Consider the following 23,217-nt stretch of genomic DNA (forward strand, 5'->3'; position numbering starts at 1 on the left):
GGAGTGGTGGTGAATATTTTGCTGCCTTTCAGATTCACACCCCTCCATCTGGTCTCAGCAACCTCAGCCTCAGTGTAGGCTGCTTCCTCCCAGGTCCAAGTCTGAGCCCTGGTCTCGGTTCCTGCGGTCCCCCCATTCCCCACACTGCAGCGCTGTAACTAGGTGCTGCGGATGCCTGGATCCTCCTCCACCCAAACACCACCTGTGGGGTCCTGTACCCTCCAAGGGGCAAGGGCAGCTCAGCTTACCTTGGCATTCCTGTGTGGCCCCCGAGGTGGCCAGCTTGTAGCCAGGGTAGCAGAAGCAGGAGTAGGAGCCCACACGGTTGACACAGCGTCCCCTTCCTTTGCAGGGGTCCCTCAGACACTCATTGTCATCTGAGCAGAGGGAGATGGGGAGGGCAGTCAGGGGGGCCCTTCTCTGGGTAGCTGTGAGCCACTTGCCATGCTAAGGGCTGGATAGGGGATGGTGCTATGGGGCAAGGAGGGATTGAGGGAGCAGAGGAGACTGGGGAGACGAAAAATCTCTGACCCTGGGGACCTTGAAGTCCATCCATCGGCTCATTCAGGAACCAAGGGCCTGGGGCAGTGGCCCTGCACCCCCTCTCTGCCCCGTGTCCCCCTTCCCGGGGGCCCGTGATCATTTCCTTTCTCCTTCAAGGCACAGGAGATGTGTCTCCCTTGTATAAAATACTGGGGGAGTGGATCAGGCCCACACTGGATGATTTATGTGTTGTGCCTCCAAACTTCTTTGCCAGGGATAGCCGTGGTGGAGACAGCAGGTCAGGCTTCAGTCTGCTACGCAGACAGCGAGATGACCAGTCTGAGGGATGGGTTGATCTCAGAGCCAAGGGCACCAAGTAAAAGGTGTTCTTTTTCTGGGCTCCAAGGCCCAGGGGTGGCTTCCCACTCTCCTGAAGACTCCTCAGATGGTCCTTCCAGAGACCAGCCTCCCCAAGGTTAAGGTTAGCTTTGTCCACAGGGACTGTGGCTCCTCTGCCCATCAACCACACAGCACTGCTTGGACTTTTGGTTGCCTTGGCCTCTGGACTGGCCCCCAGCCCTGCCCCCACCCACCCCAGCCACCGAGCAAGCCCTGGCCGCCCGCGTGGACACCTGTGCAGTAGGCCTGGCTGGGGTGCAGCCGGTAGCCGGGGCTGCAGATGCATCTGTATCCATCCGGGAGGTTCACGCAGGTGCCCGGGCCACAGATGTTGGTGGCCCCAGCAGCACATCTGTCTATGCCTGTGGGAGACAGCGCAGCTGAGGCTGTGGCAGGGTGGGGACGGGTGAGAGCAGTGGACCGGGATGGGGGAGGGTGGGGGCAGGGCACGCGAGCACAGGAGCCTCACCCCAGCCTTGGCTGGGCCCTACCACATCCATGTATAGCGAGGCATTGTAGAAGACCCCATGCACGGCCCCTCTTCCCAGGGACCCGAGTCCTACCAGGATGGAGCGTGCAGTAGCACATCCTTCTGACTGAGACCCAGGGGTTCCAGTAACCTGTGTCCTACATCCCAGCAAAGGGCTTCCGCTCCTGAGGCCCCCAGGCTGACCTCACCCTGAATACAGGGTCAGTTCTCACCAAGAGTGAGGGCTTCCCTCCCCTGGTACACCTTGCCCAGTTTCTCCCAGACAGGCAGACAGATCTGGTGAGTAGGGTCTTGGGAAAACTGCCAGGTGATGAGGGTACAGGTGGGCTGGGGCCAGCTAAGCAGGACCTTGAATGCCACATTGAGACAAGCTGGTAAGAAAGGGGGTCATGGGAGTTGGCGTACAATCAGAGCCATCTCAGGAAGACTACATCTCTCATATAACGCCTCGATCAGAAAGGCAGGAAGGTGGCAGATGGACTGGGATGGGAGGGGAAGCACAGCGGCCCCTAGAAACCCGCCAAAATGAATTAAACAAGGCCTGCCCTAGGTGGTGGTAATGGGGTAGAAAGTGGGAAGCAGATACTGAATTCAGAAACAGTTTGGAGACTCACCAGGACTCAGGGCTGAGGCTGCATGGAGAGCAGAGATTATAGCTCGTTTGAACCTGTGTCCCTAACACTAGAAGTGTACCCGGCACTTAAAACATGCCGAATGAACAGATGACTGAATGAACGAGAGAGGCTTTCATGGTAAGTCTTAGGCCGAAGCCTACACACCCAGGGTCCCCGCCCGGCCCCACAGCATTGAGGAAACCCCTGGAGACCCCAGGGAATGGGCCGGGATGGGCCTGTGTTGGTGCATAACAGGGCTTCACAGTGTTTGCAAGGTTGAACAGAACTGAATGCCCACACTGGCCTGTGTGTGAGGCTACCCTGCCCCTGGCCTGGCTCGGAATTTGTGTCAGCCTGGGGACTCAGGAGGACCCCTAGCCAGGAGCTACATGTCCTCCCCAAGGGTTAAGGCTGGGGATGGCGAGGGGCGAAGAGACCAGGAGAAAGGTTCTGGACGGTGTGTGTGTGCGGCGTTGTGTCCTCACAAAGCTGACGCCCCAGCTCTGCCCCTGAACCCAGCTCATCTTGCCTGCTGAGCGGTGGGGGGCCTAGGACACTCCCTGGATCAGTGCACTGAGCCCAGAGAAGAGGGGTCCTGGTGGGGGACAGCGGGGACATCCCGGTTCAGGCCTAGGAAGGCCAAACTCCCAGCCCAATCACTGTCTGGACTGTTGGCTCAACCGGCAGGGTCTCTCCCTTTGCTGAAGGACATACCCCTCACCCCAAGGTGACCTCAGTCTATGAGGTTAAAAGCAGCAAGGCCCTGACGAGGGTACTCGTGGGGGTACACATGTGAGCACACACGTGGACATACACACATGTGAGCACATATACACAAGTGAGCACACAAATGTGAGCACACATGTGAGCGGACACACACGAGCACACATGTACATGTGAGCACACACGTGTGAGAACACACACGAGTACATACACATGTGAGTGCACACACACGAGCACGAGCACACACACATGTGGGCACACACGAGCACATACACATACGTGAACACACGTGAGCACATACACACGTGAGTGCACACACGAGCACAAGCACACACACGTGGGCACAAATGCATGAGCACACACGTGAGCACACACACACACGAGCACACACACGAGCACATACGCATATGTGAACACACATGCATACGTGAGCACACACACACACGTGAGCACACACGTGAGCAGGGAGCAGCTGTGCCAGCACCGGCCCTGCTTCTCTGGAACCAAGTCCCCAGACAAAGAGGCTTTGAGGAGGGTGCATTCCAGAGCAAGGTGGGTATGCCAGGGCTCTCCCCCGCACCACATCCCCTCACCGCGGCAGCAGCCAGAGCCGGGGACACAAGCTCCCAGGCAGCCAAACAACTTTAGACATAGAACCACTTTCTCTCCTGAAAGTCGGCCCTCCCCATGGGCGGGAGACTGCCCGCCACCAGGGCACTCAGCCAACTCGGGGTCAACAGCCTGGAAGAGTCGGGATCCTGGAGGCCCCACGGGCGCCCCTTCCTGGAGAGGGTCCCCCGGGGTTCTCCTGGAAGGCGAACTCTCCCTTCTCTTTCTCCTTCCTGGCTTGACTGGTGCTCCAGACAGGACTCCTCCGGTCACTAGGGCACCCCGTGCCCTCTGTGGGATGCAGCCAGGGGTGCTGACCCCGGCAGGACTCCACTGAGCACTGTGCATCTTGGGGGAGAGCTGGAAGCACCTTGAGGGGCTGCTGCACGTACCTGAGGGCTCTGGGGTCACCAGCACATTGGTGGGAGCAGTCACTTGTGCTTCTTCCTTGGCCTCCGGGATCCCCTGTTCAGGCACTGATGGTGTTGGTGTTCCCAGGGCACCTCCTGTGGAGGGAAGAGGGGTGGGGGTGCAAGTGGGCCTTGGCCCCTGGGCTGCCCACTTTCCTACCTCCTGGACAGCATTCCCTCCAGAGATGCCAGGCAGCGCCCTTCCCTCCCCTCTGCCGTCAGGTTCCTAGAACAAGGGCTGGAGCCTGGGCAGGTCATCCCCTCTGCCTCCTAGTCTCTTGAAACTCCACTTGGCTCCAAAAAGTCAGAGACTCTAAGAGCGCATCTAGTCTCACCCTCCACTTTGCAGGGGAGGAGGCGGAGGCTTGCGGGAACAGCCACTCTTCCACAGCTGCTAGCTTCTTGGAGACAAGCCGAAGCCCAGGCCTACTTCAGCTTTCTCCTTCTGCTTGCAAAACACTTTAGAGTTACAGAGCTCTGCCTCAAACACCAACATTTCACCTGCCTTAAGAGGCAGCAGGGCAGGCATTCGTGTCCACCTCACAGCAGAGGAAGCTGAAGCTGACTTCTGAACAGTGTCCTGTCCCCAGCCAGACAGCTGGGCTCTTTGGAGCTCTAATCATCTCCTGATAGGCTCTGCAAAGCTCTAACAATCTCCTGAGGGAAGGCAGGCCTGGGAGCAGGGCCCTCTGGACCTGACCTGCCCCCACTTCAGCCAGCTCTTCCTCTTTGGTTTCTTTTATTCCTCTGTGGTTCCTTTTGGTCTCAGCACCACAAAGGGCAGACCGAGTGCTGCAGCTGGGGAGGTATTCACAAGGCATAGCAGCGTCTTTCAGTGACCTTCTAACACCTTAGGTGTACAGAGCTCCCAGGAAAAGTGTTCACCTCTGACATCACCCGCAACCTCACCTGATCCGAGCCTCTGGCATCAGCTCACGTGTACTATTGCTACTCCTAGTTAAAGTCTTTCCTCCCTTCCTTTTGTTTCCTGGGCGCCACTAGGAGGAGGCACTCACCTGGGACCCAGGTGGATAGCTGGGTAACACTGGTTGTCACCTGCACAGAAACGGGAGAAGGAGTCTCACTGCCTGGAGAATCCCACGGACGGAGGAGCCTGGTGGGCTACAGTCCATAGGATCACATGACTGAAGTGACTTAGCACATAGTTCTAGACCTCATGTGCTGTGATGAAAGTCTGAGCAACAGCCAGGACTAAAGGACACGTTCCTGCTCTCTTTCTGAAGGGCCCCCCCCGCTGACCTTCTCAAATGACAGAACTTGCACTGTAGCTGCCAGAAAAACCAGAGCTGCGATTATTACTTCTTTCAGGGTACAAGTGGGTCTTGGGATCAACTCTCCCACCTTGGCTTCTCTGTTAGTAAAATCCTGCGTACACTGGATCGTTCTCCCTTCCCTCCCTCATGTGACATTGCCCTGCAGCCTCAGGGCTACCAGGTCCCAGTCTCTGCCACATTTGCCCAGCTCCTTAGTGGGATGACTCACTTACCTGGCTGGCCTGAGAGTCGCCTGGGGAGGAAAGGGGAGAGCGTGAGCTCAGGGAGGACACGTACGGCTGCCTGCTCCCGCCTCCCACGGCCAGGGCTGGTTCACTCTGTGACCTCCCTACTTTGTCCACAGCAGGCCCGGTGGCAGAGACAGCTCTGACTAGTTTACCTGCCCCTGCCACCCTTCCAGGACTGGCCAGCCCAGATCCCAGGATCCCCGGGCTGGGGGCCTACAAGGTGGTCAGTTGGCGAGAGGACACCTCTGGCTTTCCTTGAATGCCCCTGGCGACAGGAGTCCCAGCCGCTCTGGGCCAGTCTGCACTTTTGGTCCTCACTGCAAGCCTCCCGGCCACGCAGGGTTGCTCCAGGCTCCAGGGCAAGGCAACAGTTCTGGGAAGCGGGGATTGCTCCTGGCCAGCGCCCAGTTACCACGGTGACGGGCTCTGCCTGACTGCCCTGTCGGCCTGCTCCTGGTTCGCAGAGCACTTTGTTCATCGCACAGTCCTCCCTGTTCTAACGCGCCCTTGGACTCCATGCTACCAGTAGCCCAGGTGTGCCTTCTGCATGGTTTCCCAGGGCACCTGCCAGGGCTGCCTCAAGCCCCGTATCTTTCCAGCCCCATGCCTCCTGGGCCCAAGGCAGTTGAGCTGGAGCCAGTGCTCTGACTCTAAGGCCATGGGAGGGGATCTGAAGCCCCTAGATTCCCTAGGATGCCAGCACCAGCCCCAGAAGCGGTGCGGCAGGGGCCGGGGATGGAAAGGCAGGGTCAGCAGTGGTTGGGGGGTGGTGCTATGGAGCCCCCACCAGCAGCTCTCTGGGACATGGGCACCTTTTGACCCCAAAGGAGGATGCGTGGCCTTTCCATCAGGCCAGGCCATGAGAGCAGGTTCCCAAGGCCAAGCTGCGTTTCCAACTCCCTTTCCTAACGCCCCTGAGGTGGGACGCCACGGGCCCAGGGTAAACACCCCACTTCTCTCTGAGGTGCTGTAACCTGAGTGGGTGGGGAAGCCCTCAGACCTCCTCCCCAAACCAGATACCCTTGTTGGGGACGGTCTCGGCCTCCACCCAGGTGCCGGTGGCCGCCCGCAGTGGCTGCCTCTCTGCTGGCCTGGGCAGGGTCCCGTTGCGCTTCGGGCCGCGGTCCCTTGAGGGCCGGGCCAGTTCCTCCTCCTCAGCTTTCCTCATGGACAGGCGGATGTCTGAGCTCGAGTAGGTGTAGCCGTGGCCCGCAGGGCAGATCTCCCTGAAGGCCTCTGCAAGTTCAAGCGTCAGAGGACCAGCTGAGGGGGTGCTGTTCCTGCAGGAATCCAGGGTCCTCCTTTCCCTCCCTCCTGGGGGGCAAGGCAATGTGGCAGCGAAAAGGGAGAGGCCCCAGGTCGGGTTAAGGAAATGGTCAGGGAGGAGGACTCAGGGTCTCTGGCCTTAGGTTAGGTCCAGGGTAGGGGGACAGCGGCCACTGGCATGGAGGAAGCAGCTCAGTGGCTGGGGCCAAGAAGGGAACAGAGGGTTACCTGTGCCAGGCAGGGGGCATTTCTCACACAGGCTGCCCCAGGCTTTGCCCACGCGGCTGCAGCAGCATATCTGCTTGGTGATCCGCTGGGCCAAAGGCAGGGCGCAGGTGCCGGGCCCCAGCAGCCGGTAGCACAGCCCCTGCTGCATGGAGACGGCCTTGTCCGCTGCAACGGGCACAGCGGCAGGTGAGGGTGGGCGGGAGGGGGTGGGTCACTGGGTATGTCAGCAGGTGGGGGTGGGCAAGTGATGGGGGCCAGGTGAGGGTGGGCAGTTAGCTAGCGGGAGGGGAAAGGCAGAGGATGGTGCAGTGGCCAGCCACACGGGCTCAGATCGGCCAGGCCTGTGTCTCGGTCTAGAAGTTGGGGCCCTGAAAGTGCCCACAGAACACAAGGAAGAGTGGCTGCAGGGATGCTTCAGCCCCTCCTCAGGTTATCTGTTTGAGGGGCCTGGACGCCCAGCCTCACATGGGAGAACTGAGAGCAGGGAAGGGGATGTGCTTGCTTGTCTCAGATTCTCAGTCCATGGTGTTGTCAAAAGCCATCCTGGGGGGCCCACGTGGGAGCAGTGTGCCCTGAGGGCCACAGGGTCTCCCTAGGCAGATGAGTCAAGGTGAGAACCACCGGACTGATGGGGAGCTTTGAGGACAGGGGCCCTGGCTTGGCCATCTTCACAGCCCAGGCAACTGGGGTAGTGTCTGGTTCATGCGGGTGCTCAGTCAATGCTCGCTGATGGACAGATGGAGGGCTAGATCCATGAATCAAAATCCCGTGGACTGCAGTGAACGTGAGCCACACTGGGCTTAGAGAATAACAGCCGGGGCCATCTCTGCCTCCCTGCCTGGAGGATCTCTTTCCAGCATTAATAAATTAGTGACTGTGAACTCTTCCTGACATGTTCTCCCCACTCTGTATCCCCTCATCCTTTGCTGTCTCCTCTTACTATCACCTCTGGGGACACTGGGGACGCTGGATCCAGTCTCTCCCTTGCAAGGGTGCTCCCTCTTGTGAGAGTGGTGCTCGAGTCAGTTGTCTTGTGGTCTCGCAGACCCAGGACTTGGCAGTTCACAGACTGAGGGCTTGGCCGGCCGCAGGGAGCTTTGTTGAGCCTTGGGGTGGCCGACCTGAGCTGAGTTGCTACTTTGCAGAGTCCAGTTGAGACTGGTTTTATTCAGTCCTGGTCAGGCCTCCCTGGTCTGGGCTGTGATGTCAGTTCTGCCATGGGGAGTGGCAAACGGGGGTGGGAGGTGGAGGGGGGCGGGGGCCGTGGGCAGGCGACTGCTAGCCTGGGCCTCTCCCAGCTGGAAACCACAGAGGTCCCTGGAAACAGCTGCCTGAGTGTACACACAAGCACACACACAGACACGATGCTGAGATGACTAGTGACATGTCTGTGCTCACGGACACAGAGCACGTCCAGACACGGGGACCACGGGATTTATGGAAAGGCCCTGGGGATGGCAGGCTCTTTAAGAAAGGTCTGCAGCGAAGCGCCCAGGCAGCTGGGCTCAGGCGCTGCAAGAGGCAGCCGCAGCTCAGTGAGATATCACAGCAACGCACATCCCCCCAGAGCAGATGAGGCAACAGATGGGACAGCAATGATGAGAGAGAAACAGAGGAGGTAGAAAATCCCAAACTGCAAAGCCTTCAAAGAAATGCCTGAAGCCAAAAGAGAAGCAGTGACTGTCTCCATCCCAGTAGGATGAAGCAGAGGGGGTTTGTTGGGGCCCAGTCCTAGGTGGAGAGGCAGCCTGGGGTCTAGAGGCATCTTTGCTCTCAGCTGGCCTGTGGACCCCCAGAGTCCCATCTCGCCCCCCAGCACCCCACCCTGGCCCCTCCCTGCACTCACACACACAGCGGCTCCTGGACGGATCCAGCAGGAGGCCGGGTCTGCAGGTACACAGGTAGCTGCCCCTCGTGTTCACACACTCCGAGTCCTCGCACAGGCCCAGCGTCAGGCACTCATTGACATCTGTGGGGAGCAGGGAGATGACCAGGGACCCCCCCCCGCCACCACCCATTCAGAGAAACCCAGGCAGAGCTCTGCTACGATTCTCCAAGTAGAAGAACAGCAATAAGAGCTGTTTACTCAGTGTGATCCCTCTCGCTGGGCCTCAATTTCTCATTTGTAAAGTGGGGATAATAGTAGTAACCACCATGCAGTCCCATTAGGGGGATAAAATTAGATAAACATTGCAAATCACTGGGTCCAGGAACTGGTGATTATGGTCATAATGTTAATGTTAGTGTTCACTGAGTGCCTAGCATGCCAGGGACCACACCAGCTGGTTTGCATATGATGTGTGTGTGTGTGTGTGTGTGTGTGTGTGTGTGTGTACGTGCTCAGTCGATCAGTTGTGTCTGCCTTTTTGTGACCCCATGGATTGGAACCCACCAGGCTCCTCTGTCCCTGGGATTCTCCAGGCAAGAATACTGGAGTGGGTTGCCATTTCCTACTCCAGGGGATCTTGCGGACCCAAGGATCAAACCCGCGTCTCCTGCACTGGCAGGCAGATTCTTTACTACTTTGCCATCTGGGAAGCCCTTGCATATGATATATTATTTACTTCTCACAATTTTATCAAGTAGGTCCACATGGCCTCATTTTACAAGTGAGGAAATTGAGGCTCCAGGAGTGACTTGCCCAAAGTCACTCAGCTAGTAAGTGGCATCCTGGGAAGTAAAAAGGAGCAGATAAAGGGAGAGGTGGCTTGGAGGGTGGAGAATGGTGCCCAGTGCCTCCTATTCAGTCTTCCTGGACAGACCCCGAAGCATCTCTGCTGGACCGAAGATCCAAGGGTCGTGTCCATAGTGAGAAGCTGCAGGATGGGAGGCCTCAGCAAGGAAGATGAGGTGAGAGGCTGGAGGTAGGCACTGGGAGGAGGGCAGGGGAAATCCCAACCCTCACACTCCAAGATGTCAGAAGCCCTCCTGGCGATGGCACCTTTGTTGACGATGGTGAACATGGATGATCTGTGATGGGCACCCAGCTCTGGGACCTGCAGGTAACACTTGGCAGCCCAGAGCCACCTGCTTGCCCACAGGCTTTTGGGGGAGTAGGCACTGGGCACAGGAATAAAGATGTTGAAAGATGACCCAGCTTGGGCACCAAGGGGAGCTACTCCTTGCTGGATGTTCTATTGGGGGAGGGAGAGATAAGAAGGGAACCGATCCGTTTGCCTCCAGATTGTGGACAGAGTGACATCTAAACACAAATCTGAGTTGCCTCCCGTCTGCTTGAAAAGCTTCTGGGCTCCCCATCACCTCCTAGAGGGAGCCTCTAAACTCTCACCTGGTATCCAAGGCTCTCCACCATTTTCCAAAAGCCTGTGGCTGAATCGGTGGCTCTGATAAGACCCTGGGATGCCTGTGTAATCTCCTGTGGATACACTGGCGGTACTCCAGCTAGCCCAAACTGCTTCTTGGCTCATGCTGGTCCCTCAGCCTAGAATCCCCATGTCCCTTTTTAGTTGGCCAAGCCTACTCTACTTCCCAGGTGGCGCTAGTAGTAAAGAATCTGCCTGCCAATGCAGGAGACCCAAGAGATGCAGGTTCGATCCCTGGGTCAGGCAGATCCACTGAAGGAGGAAATGGCAATCCACTCCAGTATTCTTGCTTGGAGAATCCCATGGACAGAGAAACCTGGCGAGCTACTGTTCACCGGATTGCAAAGAGTCAGACACGACTGAAGTGATTTAGCACACAGCAGAGCACACTCGTTTTTAAAGTCTAGGTCAGATATCACCGCATTGCAGGCAGTTTCTTTACCAGCTGAGCTACAAGGGAAGCCCAAGAATACTGGAGTGGGTAGCCTATCCTTTCTCCAGAGGATCTTCCCGACCTAGGAATCAAATCAAATCTCCTGCATTGCAGGCAGATTCTTTACCAAGTGAGCCATCAGGGAAGCCCAGTATCACCTGGAGCCTTCCCTGATCTTCCAGTCTGGAAAGGATGCCAAAGCACCCAGTGCCTCGTCCTCTCGAGAGCACTTCTCTCATTGTGTGAAGTTGTTACGGCATCTGCCTTCACCTGGGACAGCGGCTGTGTCTCGTCCATCACTGTGAACTAAGACCTAGAGCAATGCATGCAGCTTATAGCAACACCCCCAGATTAGCCTGTAGCTTATAGCAATACCCCCAGATTAGCCTGCGGAAGTAGGCGACAAGGATGGAGACAATAGGGACGGTTCCTACAGGTGCAGAGATTCGGGGTCGCATCCCAGACAGGGAGATTGCAGCCACAGACATGGGTAGGAGGAGGTTTTAGGGGCAGGGTCTCCTGGGGAGGGCCCCTCGGCAGCTCAGCGGAAGGAAGGTGGAGAGCCCATCTGAGATCCTGGGAATCCCTTTAATCCTGCAGACCGGGAGACCTGCCAGGCAGAGAGGCCACTGGGGATGGTTTAGATACGAGCAGCCCCACTGCATTCTCTAAGGGCAAAAATACTAACTTCTCTGCACACCCACTGGCCATGAGGTCCTTGCTTCATTGCCTCTGAAGAAGGCAGATCTTCCGGGCTGGGCTGGAACAGAGGCCTCTCCTTTTGCCTGGTCCAGGCACCAGTTCTTATCCATGGGCTGGAAATCCCCATAGGCAGAGATAGCCCAGATTCCTCTCTCCTGAAGAACCCTCCAAGGGAGGGGATCTAGGAGGCCATCTGTCTCCTGCCTCTAATCTGGGTTCACCCAAAGCAAACCATACAGACAGCGATTTATCCAGTTCCCCAAAGGGCATCTGTCTCAACCCCAGGAGCCTCCCAGGGTTGGCAGGCCCAGCTCACATCATACCTCTTGCCAGGTCCACCGCCAACAAGGGTTCCCTGCTCAGAGCCATGGCTGAGCGCCCCCCTTCCCATTCTTTGGTCCTGAGGTGTCCCTGGGCCTTGTCCCTCTGGGAGGGTCTCTAATGCAGAGCATCCAGGCCTCACTGGCTTCACAGAGCCTGCCAGCCAGGCCAGCCCGGCCCGGGGACTGTGCTTCAGGGTCTCTTTCCCCTGGCCCCAACTCTGCCTGTGCCTGCCCCACTCCAGGAAGGAGGCCTGAGAAGCTGAGGGGCTTTGCTGGGAAAAGTCCACAGAGATCCCGTCTTTGCAGACTGACTTGATCTCCCACCCCAGAGTCCAAAGTCCTCCTGTTCCAGGGAGAGCAGCCCAGGAGGGGAGTGGATATGCGGGGAGAGCACCCTGAGTTGCTGCACCACACAGCTCTAGATCTGGGTGGGGGTCGGGGGAGAAGTGGCGGAGGGGACAGTTTGGCTCCCAGGCCCCGCTCAGCTTGCACCATCATTACCCTCTGACTTCCTTAGGCCCTGGAGCTGGCAGCCACCGCCCCCCCCAACCCCCCTGGCCCAAGCTGGGGCTTACTGGCCCAGCGAAGATCACTCAGACAGCGGCAGCCGCTACGTCTGTCACAGGGGAGCGGCTCTCTGCATTATCGTACCTCTGTCATCTCGGCTCCCCAAGCCCAGCCCTGGGCCTGGTCATCCTTACCTTCGCAGTGAGTGAGATTCAGTCTCTTGTACCCCTGGGGACACTCCAGCTGGCCATTTTCAATCACCGGGGAGGCTAAGGAGTGAAGATACAGACAGGTCTCAGTGGAGGGCCCTTGGGCTCCTCTGTCACCCATGCTGGGAAGTGGGGCGCAGTCTGGATGTCCAGCCCACCCTGCAGCTATGAGGCCTCAGCCCCCCAAGCCATCGCCCTGGGCAGCTGTGCCTCCTTGGCCAAAATCCTCTCCCTGGCTCTCACCAGGCTACTCTCAGTGCACCTTGCTACAACTAAAAATGATACTAAGTGACTATATATCTTGTATATAGTTATAATATTAGATACAGTTTATATTATATGATATCAATGTTGTAAAACATGTGATTGAACAAGTTTTATTCAATTTTTACTTTCTGTTTGTGAAGTAATTATAGAGTTGCAGGAAGTTGCAAAAGATAGTACAGAGGTCCTGTGTGCTCATCACCCACCTTCTCCTAATGGCTGCATCTTACACAACTAGTTATTTTGTTAGTGTTTAAACATCTGGATATGACAATTCACAGTCGGGTTCTAAGTTCGGTTTCTTTTGATGTTTAATTTTAATGCTGCCATAAACAGCATTATCTGAGACAAAGAATCTCAGACAGAGATGGAAGATGCTCACTGCTGGTTGTGCTTATAAAACAATGATATTCATTCATTCACACTCACCAACTGTGTGATGCAATTTCAACCATGTTGACATTTGGTTAGTAGAGTTTCATGTTCCCTAAGGTCAGTTAGTTACGCTGACAAATTCAAAAAAGTTAGAAAACCTGTTCTCAAGTTTTTCAGGTATGCAAATGAGTGGATTTACAGCAACAAATCACACGATGATGGGATTGTTTCCAACATCCATTTTCAAAAGGCTCTCTCCCACCACGACTTGCTTGGAAAGCATCCCTGCTTGAAGATTATAGTGAACAAAACTGGGCAGCAGTCTGAGTCCAGATGGACCAACCAGGCAATAACTCTCAGTACTTTGGTGCTGATAACTCCTATCTTGATTTCACAACATTCCCCTTTACTTTAAAGAGAGAGAGAAAAGAAGTGTGCATTAAAAAAACACAACTGACATCTAATAGGAACAGAGAAAACATCTCCACTACCTTGGAGGGACAGATTTATATGTCAACCTCCAAAGAAGTCCTTTGAAGATGTGTTTATTTAAATATTTTTTTTCTTCAAAAGCACTAGCAGATGGAATACTGCTGACAGCTACCTGTCATCAAAGGTAAAGGCAACAAATGTGGAGCATCTATCTTTTTGTTTAAAAAAAAAACAAAGAAGAACTCATGTTTCAGTTTGATAATTTCCTTGTCAAGTTGTAGCCACTAATTCTGAAGGGTACAGGGATTCTACAGATACTGTTGCAACACGAAGTTCTGTAAAGATACCATAATACTTTTAATGTCTTGTTTTATAAAGTTAACAGTGTGATGATTTCCTGTGGCAACGTATCTTCTCCTAGCTCTGACTCCTTTGTGGCAATAGCTTGCCTATGAAGGTTCTGGTGAGGGGACATTACAAACAGTCTTCTTCAGCTCCATTACCTTGCTGGTCCTAACATCAACTGAGATTATAGAGTTATTGGGTAAATCTTATCTTTATTCAAGAAGTCATATATTGTTGAGAATATAGTTCTTCTATCTTCCATATAGATTCAGCCTTTAGTGGCTTACACAATAGATAGTTCTTCATATATTTATTGTTGAAATAGATTCTTGCAAGTACCAAGAGAGGCATTAGGAATACCTATTCAGTTCAGTTCAGTCACTCAGTCGTGTCCAACTCTTTGCACATCATGAATCACAGCACGCCAGGCCTCCCTGTCCATCACCAACTCCCGGAGTTCATTCAAACTCATGTCCATCGAGTTGGTGATGCCATCCAGCCATCTCATCCTCTGTCATCCCCTTCTCCTCCTGCCCCCAATCCCTCCCAGCATCAGGGTCTTTTCCAATGAGTCAACTCTTCGCATGAGGTGGCCAAAGTACTGGAGTTTCAGCTTCAGCATCAGTCCTTCCAATGAACACCCAGGACTGATCTCCTTTAGGATGGACTGGTTGGATCTCCTTGCAGTCCAAGATACCTTCATCCAATTGTACAGCAAAGTATGCACTCACTTGTTATTTTTGTTTTTGTTTTTGGTATGTGGGATCTTAGTTTCCTGACCAGGGATCAAACCCATGCCCCTGCACTGAGAGCTCAAAGTTGCAACCACTGGACTACCAGAGAAGTCCTCTGGTGTTTTAAAATGTTTTTTCTAATCAAGATAGATTTTAGTTCATCATTAGCTGTTATCTCTGGGCACATTACACACTGAAGGTGGGGTTTGGTATTAATGATGCTAGATATAAGCTGTATTTTCGTATAGCCTTCTTGATCATCTGACTCCTGGGGTCCATTTTGGGTCCCATGTGAGAGGCCGTTGTTACTTTTACCTTGGAATATAGCTAATGACCTGTCAGAGGAGAATCGTTAGCCTTGCATTTTTAAATGATTGCAGTTATTCGTATTATTTTAAATCCTGTTTCTTTGCAAGAATGTTTTAGAGTCACTTCTCCATTTGGTGAGTGTTGCTTTAGTTAACAGCAGACCACCTAACTGAAAAAACCCACAAGCAGAACACTGTCGTGCGGTCCGTGTTGTGATACGGAAGACAAACATGAAGAGGCGCTGTGTTTCCCTGGAAGGCTCACTCTCACCTGAGGATGCTTGGAACTGCCTGATACAGAGATCAAGTGAAGCCATAAATTAGTAAAACTTCACTTTTTTTGGGGGGGGGGGGGGTCAAAGGATTGTAAATTGAAGTTGTAATATATATCAGTTCAGTTCAGTCGCTCAGTCGTGTCCGACTCTTTGCGACCCCATGAATCGTAGCGCCAGGCCTCCCTGTCCATCACCAACTACATATGTATACATATTTATACATATTTTCCGCAAACGGTCTTCCCCAGGGTTTGCATGTCGTCATCCACATGGGGGAAAACAGCCTAAAAGGCCGCAGTGCAGAGATAAGCAAGGGATCTGGAAACGCTGCTGACATTGAGAAGATGGATGGGGGTGAGGCTGGGAAATGTGTCTGGCCTGGCGCCTGGTGGCAAGAACTTAGGACAGGGAGGAGGAAAAGCACAAGGGGAAGTTGTTTGGGGAAACTCAAAAAGCAAGCTGATTTATAAGGAGCAGAAGGTGGGAAGGAATGGCGCGAGGCGGATGCCAGGGGACCGGGAACATCTGGACGGCGCGGCGGAGGCTGGAGCCCTTGGGCGCATATGGTCCCGTCTCTCACAATAACCCCGCGAGGCAGGGGTCATTATCCCCAGTTAACAAATTAGGAAGGACGGTGACTCTCAGAAGGGGCTGAGTCAGGGTTGCAACCAAGCTTCTGGCTGTGAAGGGTGCTTCCCCCACCCCGAGAGGAGGAAGCGGGGAGCCGGGAGGCCAGGGCAGTAAGCTGGTGCCCCGAAGGAGAAATTAGGCAGAACTTTAACAAAGGATTGTAAATTGAAGTTGAAATACGTATGCTATGCTATGCTAAGTCACTTCAGTTGTGTCCGACTGTGCGATCCCATAGACGGCAGCCCACCAGGCTCCCCCGTCCCTGGGATTCTCCAGGCAAGAACGCTGGAGTGGGTTGCCATTTCCTTCTCCAATGCATGAAAGTGAAAAGTGAAAGTGAAGTCACTCAGTCATGTCAGACTCTAGCGACCCCATGGATTGCAGCCTAACAGGCTCCTCCGTCCACGGGATTTTCCAAGCAAGAGTACTGGAGTAGGGTGCCATTGCCTTCTCCGAATACGTATATACATATGTATACATATATGCCACAAACTTTTTGCTTCTTTAACAAACAGGAGAGGGGTGGTGGAGAGCTGGGCTCAGAGGAAGGGTGGACCCAGCCATGGCACCCGCAGGAAACCCTGTACCCTGTGAACCAGGGAACATGTGAACTGAGAGCAGCTGGGCTCTCTCGTGAGTCTGGAAACACATGCTTTTCCTGTAAAGCGCCTTCCTCCCGAGAGGACTCTGCCCTCTCACTGGCCTGAAGAGAAACCGTTGATTGGACAACACTTGGCAGGGGCAGGCTTCTAGAAAGAAATGCCGAAGCCAGTGTTCCTGGTGAAATGCCCACTTTAGCAGGACCCTCAGCGCCTCTCCTCACACCTCACAGAGGCCAAGTCATCTATAAGGGGCTCCTTCCTAGCTTCTGTAAGGACAAGTACAGCACCCGATCCAGAAAAATCTGCTTATATCTCTTTGAGGGAAAGAAAACCAAAGTTCAGATGACCATGTGGAAGGGAGAGACCCTGGCTTAGGATGAGAACTCAGCACCCATCCACAGCTCTGGGTGAGATTTTGGCATTGATGGGATAGAGCGGGTATCACCAGGCACATCTCTCAAGTGCTCCCAACGCACATAGGCCTTCCCTCATCATAGTGATTAAATGTGCTGTGGCTGCCTCTTTGCTTGTCCATCTCCCCTGATAAACTGTAAGCTCTTTATAAAGCTCCCCTGACAAAGTGTAAACTCTGTGAGGACAGGAACCTTACCTTCACGGTCATTGCTATGTCTCTGGAAACACGCCCAGCACATGGAACAATACAGGCACTCAGTCAAAATGGAATGAATAATACAGTAGCAAGCATTAAAAAGGCTTGTGGGCTTCCCTGGAAGCTCAGCTGGTAAAGAATCTGCGTGCAATGCAGGATACCTGGTTTAATTCCTGGGTCGGGAAGATCCCCTGGAGAAGGGATAGGCTACCCACTCCAGTAGTCTTGGGCTTCCCTGGTGGCTCAGTCGGTAAAGAAACCGCCTACAATGTGGGAGACCTGGGTTTGACCCCTGAGTTGGGACGATCCCCTGGAGGAGGGCATGGCAACCCACTCCAGGATTCTTGACTGGAGAATCCCCATGGACAGAGGAGCCTGGTGGACTACAGCCCATGGGGTTGCAAAGAGTTGGACATGACTGACACAGCACAGCAAAATATCTTGTACTATGGGCTAGGCCCTTTTATAAAGGCTTTACAGGTAATAACTTATTTAATCCTCATAACAGCCCTTGGAGATACTAATCTTATCCCCAACGCCCAGATGAGCAAACTGAGGCATAAAGAGGTTAAGACACATGTCCAAGGTCACCCAGCTGGCGAATGGAACTGGGATTATGAATCTGCCTCCAGAAGACAAATTCTGAACCATCCCTCTACTAACTACAAATGAATGAATGAATTCATGAATTCATGACAAGCCTTAGGAGTTGTCTAGGACAAGAATTCCTAGGGTCCAGAGGCCATAGGGTGATACCTGCCCAGAAGGAGACGTATCACTCTTCCTGGGACCTCCTCCTCTTTAAGAACAAGGGATCAAGAGAGTGAATGAGAAAAAAAGGTGGAGTCATGCTGAAGGAGGTCAGAGGAATTCATCAGATGCTGGGGAATTAATCAGATCCTTGGCAAATGCTCCACAATGTGTACAATGGGAGAATCATATAGAATTGATAAAGGAAACAGTGAAGACCCTGTACTCCTCCTGTGGCCCCTCAGCCAGATCAAGATAAAACCAGGGTCGGAGAGCAGAGGACTTGTGGATCTGGAAAGACAGAGTGCTGAGCTGGGATTCCTGTGGGTGTTTCAAAGAGGCTCTTGCAGAGTGGCCTTGCAGTTGGGACCTTGACCTGAGAGGCCAAAGCAGCTGCTGAGGGGTCAGCTGGACTCAACCTGAAGTCCAAGGAGTCTGAACACCCCCAGATGCTTGGGAAGCAGGTCGGGCAGATGTGTGTGACTTTCCTGGTCAGGAAAGCTGGGCCACGTGGGCCTGGAGCTCAGGTCTTCTGGCCCTGGCCTCGGGCCCTGTCCACTCACTGCCAACCCTCCGTTGCTCTCAGAAGGAAGCAGAAGGGCCACTGGCTGCAGCCTGCCCCTGCCCTGCTGATTCTTACCCTCAGCTGCTGGAATCCCCAAGGAGGCCTCAACAAGGGCAAACTAATTGCTGGAGACAGTTTTGGCCCTGACTCTGTTGACAGAGCTCGGGGAGGAGATGGGGGGAGACATATGTTTGGCTACGGGGCTGTTTACAAGCCATGCTGATCTCAGTCTGTGATGACAGATGGTTGTAGCAGAGAGATGTGGAGGGTCCAGAGAACACACACACACACTCGATACACACGGGCACATGTACAGGCTGAAGCTTCAGTCCTGATTTGCAAACTCTGGCGGGTAAGCTGGAAAGAAAACTTCGACTCCCCTGGGGCAGCGGAAAGGGTGTGGGTGCTGGGGCAGGCAGGCTCACATCTAATTCCTGGCTCCACTCTGACTAGCTGTGTGACTTGGGGCACACTTCTTAACCTCCCTCAATTAAAAAAAAAAAAACCTTAATTTTTTTCCCATGTAGAAGTGGGATAGAAACTCAGTTTATGGGTTTTTGTGAGGATTAACTTTATTGAAACGATCAACATCAGACTAAAGCTAGCTCAGGGCCTGGCACAGTCCCTGGAGATGCTCCCCTAGACCTCCCCGCTCCTTCCTTCCCTCCCTCCCTCCCTCCCTTCCAGCAACACAGTTTTAAGGACAACAAGCTGGCCGGCTGCTCCTTACTGACTGGAGAGACTTGGGCAAGTAACTCTCTGAGCCTTGGTTTTCTTATCAGTAAAATGAAGATGACCATTCTTTTCTCAGGGCATTATTGTGAACACTAAACAAGCAAGAAAATGTCTGAGCGTGAGGCTTGTCACATATTGATTATTATCATAATGTCCATTATTCTGGTGGTGAAGTCCTAATGGATCACCCTCCCTGCTACCAGTGATGCAGAAATCCCACCCAAAGATGGGCTCTGACTGCTTCTTCAGGGTGGATCTGAAGTCAAAATGGGTGTCTCGGTCACTATGAACCATGAGGTAGGGAGGGGTCTGGTCAGACACCTGGCTCAAATGGGTACCACACCAGCCACCCCGACCCCACCGCTCCCTGGGGCTCTCCAGGCCAGAGATGCCACGTGTCAGTGACACCCCTGCGGGGGTAGGAAGGGTGTGAACGTGAGCTGAGACACATTTCCCAGGAGGCTCTGAGTCCCTTGGAAGCTCTCAGAACAACCCTGAGCCAAAGAATCACGACTTTTTTCAGCCCAACAAACTGCAATTTGGAAAATCTCATTTCTTTAGGGCAGGAGACTGGGCGTCTGACCCAGAGTCGCAGGGAACAGGAGCCCCACCCCGGCACAGCTGTTCCCCCGGCCCAGGTCCTCTAGTTCAGCGAATGCCCAAGCCAAGAGGCAGAGGAAGCAGATTACAGAGCAATTAGAACTAGAGGGCTGGGGTCACATAGACCTGGAGCTTCAGGGCCAGTTTCATCTATAAAATGAAGATAGTAACACCACCTAGAGGTGTGGTTAGCATGCAATGAAAGGAGAACAAGCATGGTGCCCGGCTCATATCACACCTTCTGAATTAAGAGCATCTAAAGAGGATGTGGGGCTTCCCTGGTGGCACATATGGTAAAGAATCCACCTGCAATGCAGGAGACTCAGGTTCGATCCCTAAGTCAGGAAGATTCCATGGAGAAGGGAATGGATACACACTTCAGTATTCTTGCCCGAAGAATTCTATGGATGGAGGAGCCTGGTGGGACAGAGTTGGACACAACTGGGCGACTAACACACACACACACACACACACAGGAGGACGTGACGGGGTGATGCTGCCATGACTCACACTAGGATTCTGTGCCCCAGCCCCCTCAGACATCACCTTCACACGCCCATTCTCCCCAGGGGCTGACATCACAGACTGACAGCCGGAACACCCCTTGTGGGCAAGGATCATGGCAAAACCAACCCAAACCAAGGCTTTCCTTCTACTGAGAGTTTCAAATCAATTTCCAGACATCTACATAAACCTCCATCCCCTTGAAAATCAAGTTCCTTCTCCCACTCCTTCCACTCACTAGTTCTTGGTAGGCACACTCTTCGTGGTGGGGGGCTGAGGACTTCTGGAAACATCCCACTATAGAGCTAGACAGCTGCAGTTTTTAATAAGTTCTCCCTACTGCTCAGCTTCCAATTGAGCTCTGCCTACTAGAAACTTCCATACATCTGTTTTTCCCCCCTCACCAAACCACACAGAACAAGCTTACCTGCTCCTCTCCCCACCCCATGTTTTTCAACACATCGCCCTTAACTCAGACCAGTGCTCCTGGCTGGTGCCTTGCCTGTCTGTTCAATCCAGTCTTCTGGCTGGGTGCTGGCTTTCATGTACACCTGGAATACAGTCCTGGGATGCACCCTCTTGACTAAAATCCTGGTCTAGTATCCTGACTGGTGTTGTCTTTAGGCAGTCCCAACACCCCAACCCGACCCCTTACTGATTACGGATCAGGCAGTCCCAGGGCTTCCCTGATAGCTCAGTTGGTAAAGAATCTGCCTGCAATGCAGGAGACCCCAGTTCTATTCCTGGGTCGGGAAGATCTGCTGGAGAAGGGATAGGCTACCCATTCCAGTATTCTTGGGCTTCCCTGGTGGCTTGGCTGGTAAAGAATCCGCCTGCAATAAGGGAGACCTGGGTTCAATCCCTGGTTAGGAAGATCCCCCAGAGAAGGGAAAGGCTACCCACTCCAGTATTCTGGCCTGGAGAATTTCATGGACTGTATGGTCCATGGGGTCGCAAAGAGTCAGACATGACTGAGTGAATTTCACTAGTCCCCTCACCCCCTCACTGATTATGGAGATCCTGATCCGTTAAGCATTAGACACAGTGTGATTTGAAATATAGCTCCTTGGTCCTAGCTATGTGACCTTGGACAAGCTCTTTAGCCCTCTCTGAGCTACATTTTTCTCCCCCAACAAATGGGGATAAAGATCCTTAGCTTGCAGGTGGTCACGACAGTGAAGTGAGATAACGCACGTGAAAGCACAGCATAGTGTAAAAATTCAGTAACTGGCAGCTATGATTGCTTTTTCAGAGGGAAAGTCGTATAATTCCTTGAAGGGGCAGAGCAAGAGAATCGGCTCTCCCTGGAGATACAGAGAGGGGCCTGGGTTCCGAGGTGAACTCATCCCACACCAGGCAGATGGAGACATGGTCTCATGGCAAACAGCTGGGGCCCACCACTGCGGGCCGCGTGCCGTGTGCCAGCCCCGCCTGCCGCAGCAAAGGGGCCAGTGCCAAGCCAGATGGGGCAGTGGCCAACTTTCCAGTCAACACAGATGTCTGTCTTTCTCGGGTGAAAACTCAAAAATGTGGCCTCAATCAAAGTGGCTTTTGAGGGCTGTGTGCTCTCCAGACCCTGGTGGGGCAAACGGCCACAGCTCTTGAGCCAGGACCTCTGATAACTGCCCAAGGGTCAGGAAGATGTGGCTCAGGCCAGGTCGTGGCAGGTCAGCTGCATCTGCCACTCAGAGTGAAGGGAGAAAGGGTCGGGGGACCAGAGGCTGGCCTCGGTTGACTCCCTGAGCTGCTTCCTTGAGAAAGAAGACATTGAGGAATTTTTTTTTTTTGGAAGAAAAGAGATTTGTCTGAGCCATGTAACTGAGCATCAAGGCAGTCCTTTCCCATGTCACAAATAGCAGTATTCTGCAGGGACCTTCTTCAACCGTCCTGTACAGCCTCAGGAGTCAAAGGTGATTTAGGGAAAGTATGAAGTCACACGTGACTCCTCCCCCACCCCAGCTTCTGGCTTTATTACTTCCCTCACCCCCTGATTCTATTAGACTACCTTGTTGGGAGCAACAAAGCCCTTCCCTGAAGGGTACAGTAGTGTTTTTATCAGAAGAGAAGTAGAGGTTCAGAGGGGCAAAGCCACCAGGGCTGAGAACATTCTAGAACACAGGAGTCATGCCTGTCTTGCCAACCATTCCCAAACCCACCCCAGCCGCTCACCTTCTTTTTCCTGAGTCTTGCACAGTAGTTTGCCTGTCTTGCCTACTTAAAGAAACACTCCTCACCCCGGCTCCCCAGGCTTGGGCTTGGAGCTGTCTGGCACCCTGTCAATACAAACAAGGTTCCCCAGCGTCCTGCCCCTTCTCTCCACAATGCCCAACTGCACTTTACCACATTTTAAATGTTGACATTGCCCTGTCTTTGTAATTTCTTGCTCAGTATGGGGAATGCTTAACATTCCAGGGTCTGCACCCTGGTGCCCAGCTTGCTGAGATGTGCTGAACACAGGCAGGGAGGTGGTGTTCAGAGGCACCACCTGGTGCAGGGAGGGGGTGAGGCCTCAGCCCTGGGCGTGTTCTGCTCCAGGAAATGTTCTCACGCGCTTGATCTCGCCGGCCTATGCCATTTTCTTGGGTTATTAGGAACTTCCCCACCTCTTTGGCTTACTCTAATAATTCTTTAGATCTCATCCTGGATGTCACCTCCTACAAAGGCCTTCCCTGATCCACCAGTTTGAGGAAGGACCTCCTAGCCCACAGTGTACGGATGTGCAGGCTGCACACTGCACAGAAGGATGCCATCTGACAGAATCATTGGCATCCTGCACTTGTCTAATTATAAAGACTATTCTCAACACGTGGAAGGGGCACCTTTCACTCATTTGCACAAAAGTGCTGCAGGAGCTATCCACGGCCCCAGCTCTGCTGTCTGCAACCCCGCTCCACCACCAGACTGTACGCTTGAGAGGGGCGGCACTGTTTCTACCTGTTCTTCACTGTTTGGTCAGGGCTGCACACTGTGGGTACTTCATCAGTGTTGGCTGAATAGAGTGTGGTATGAGGAAGTCTCAAGGGTGGGTCTGACCAGGAGGAAGAAAAGTGGTGAAAACATCTCTGGCCTGCAGGGGGAGATGCTGAGCAGTTCCATACACTTCCCCACCAAGCCACGGGGCCAGTCCCTTTACCCTTTTTGGAGGGATACTTTCTAACAGTTTGACTTCCCTGGTGGCTCAGACGGTAAAGCATCTGTCTACAATGCAGGAGACCCGGGTTCGAGCCCTGGGTTAGGAAGATCCGCT

General features: G+C 53.6%; 1 protein-coding gene across 3 annotated transcripts in view; it reads right to left on the reverse strand.

Annotated features, from left to right (window-relative positions):
• The window catches only part of LTBP2 (latent transforming growth factor beta binding protein 2), a 110,326-nt gene that overhangs the window by 24,619 nt on the left and 62,490 nt on the right, over positions 1-23,217 (reverse strand). For all 3 annotated transcript variants that reach the window (XM_027552433.1, XM_027552432.1, XM_027552434.1), the window contains exons 9-17: positions 12,227-12,301; positions 8,591-8,713; positions 6,745-6,909; positions 6,271-6,486; positions 5,236-5,255; positions 4,745-4,784; positions 3,711-3,824; positions 1,116-1,244; positions 249-377 (exon numbers count right to left, since the gene is read on the reverse strand). In XM_027552433.1, the coding sequence (XP_027408234.1) occupies positions 249-377; positions 1,116-1,244; positions 3,711-3,824; positions 4,745-4,784; positions 5,236-5,255; positions 6,271-6,486; positions 6,745-6,909; positions 8,591-8,713; positions 12,227-12,301 (1,011 nt within the window). The remainder of the gene's footprint in view (positions 1-248; positions 378-1,115; positions 1,245-3,710; positions 3,825-4,744; positions 4,785-5,235; positions 5,256-6,270; positions 6,487-6,744; positions 6,910-8,590; positions 8,714-12,226; positions 12,302-23,217) is intronic.

The sequence above is a fragment of the Bos indicus x Bos taurus genome, chromosome 10 (assembly GCF_003369695.1).
Source record: "Bos indicus x Bos taurus breed Angus x Brahman F1 hybrid chromosome 10, Bos_hybrid_MaternalHap_v2.0, whole genome shotgun sequence".
Lineage (NCBI taxonomy): Eukaryota > Metazoa > Chordata > Mammalia > Artiodactyla > Bovidae > Bos > Bos indicus x Bos taurus.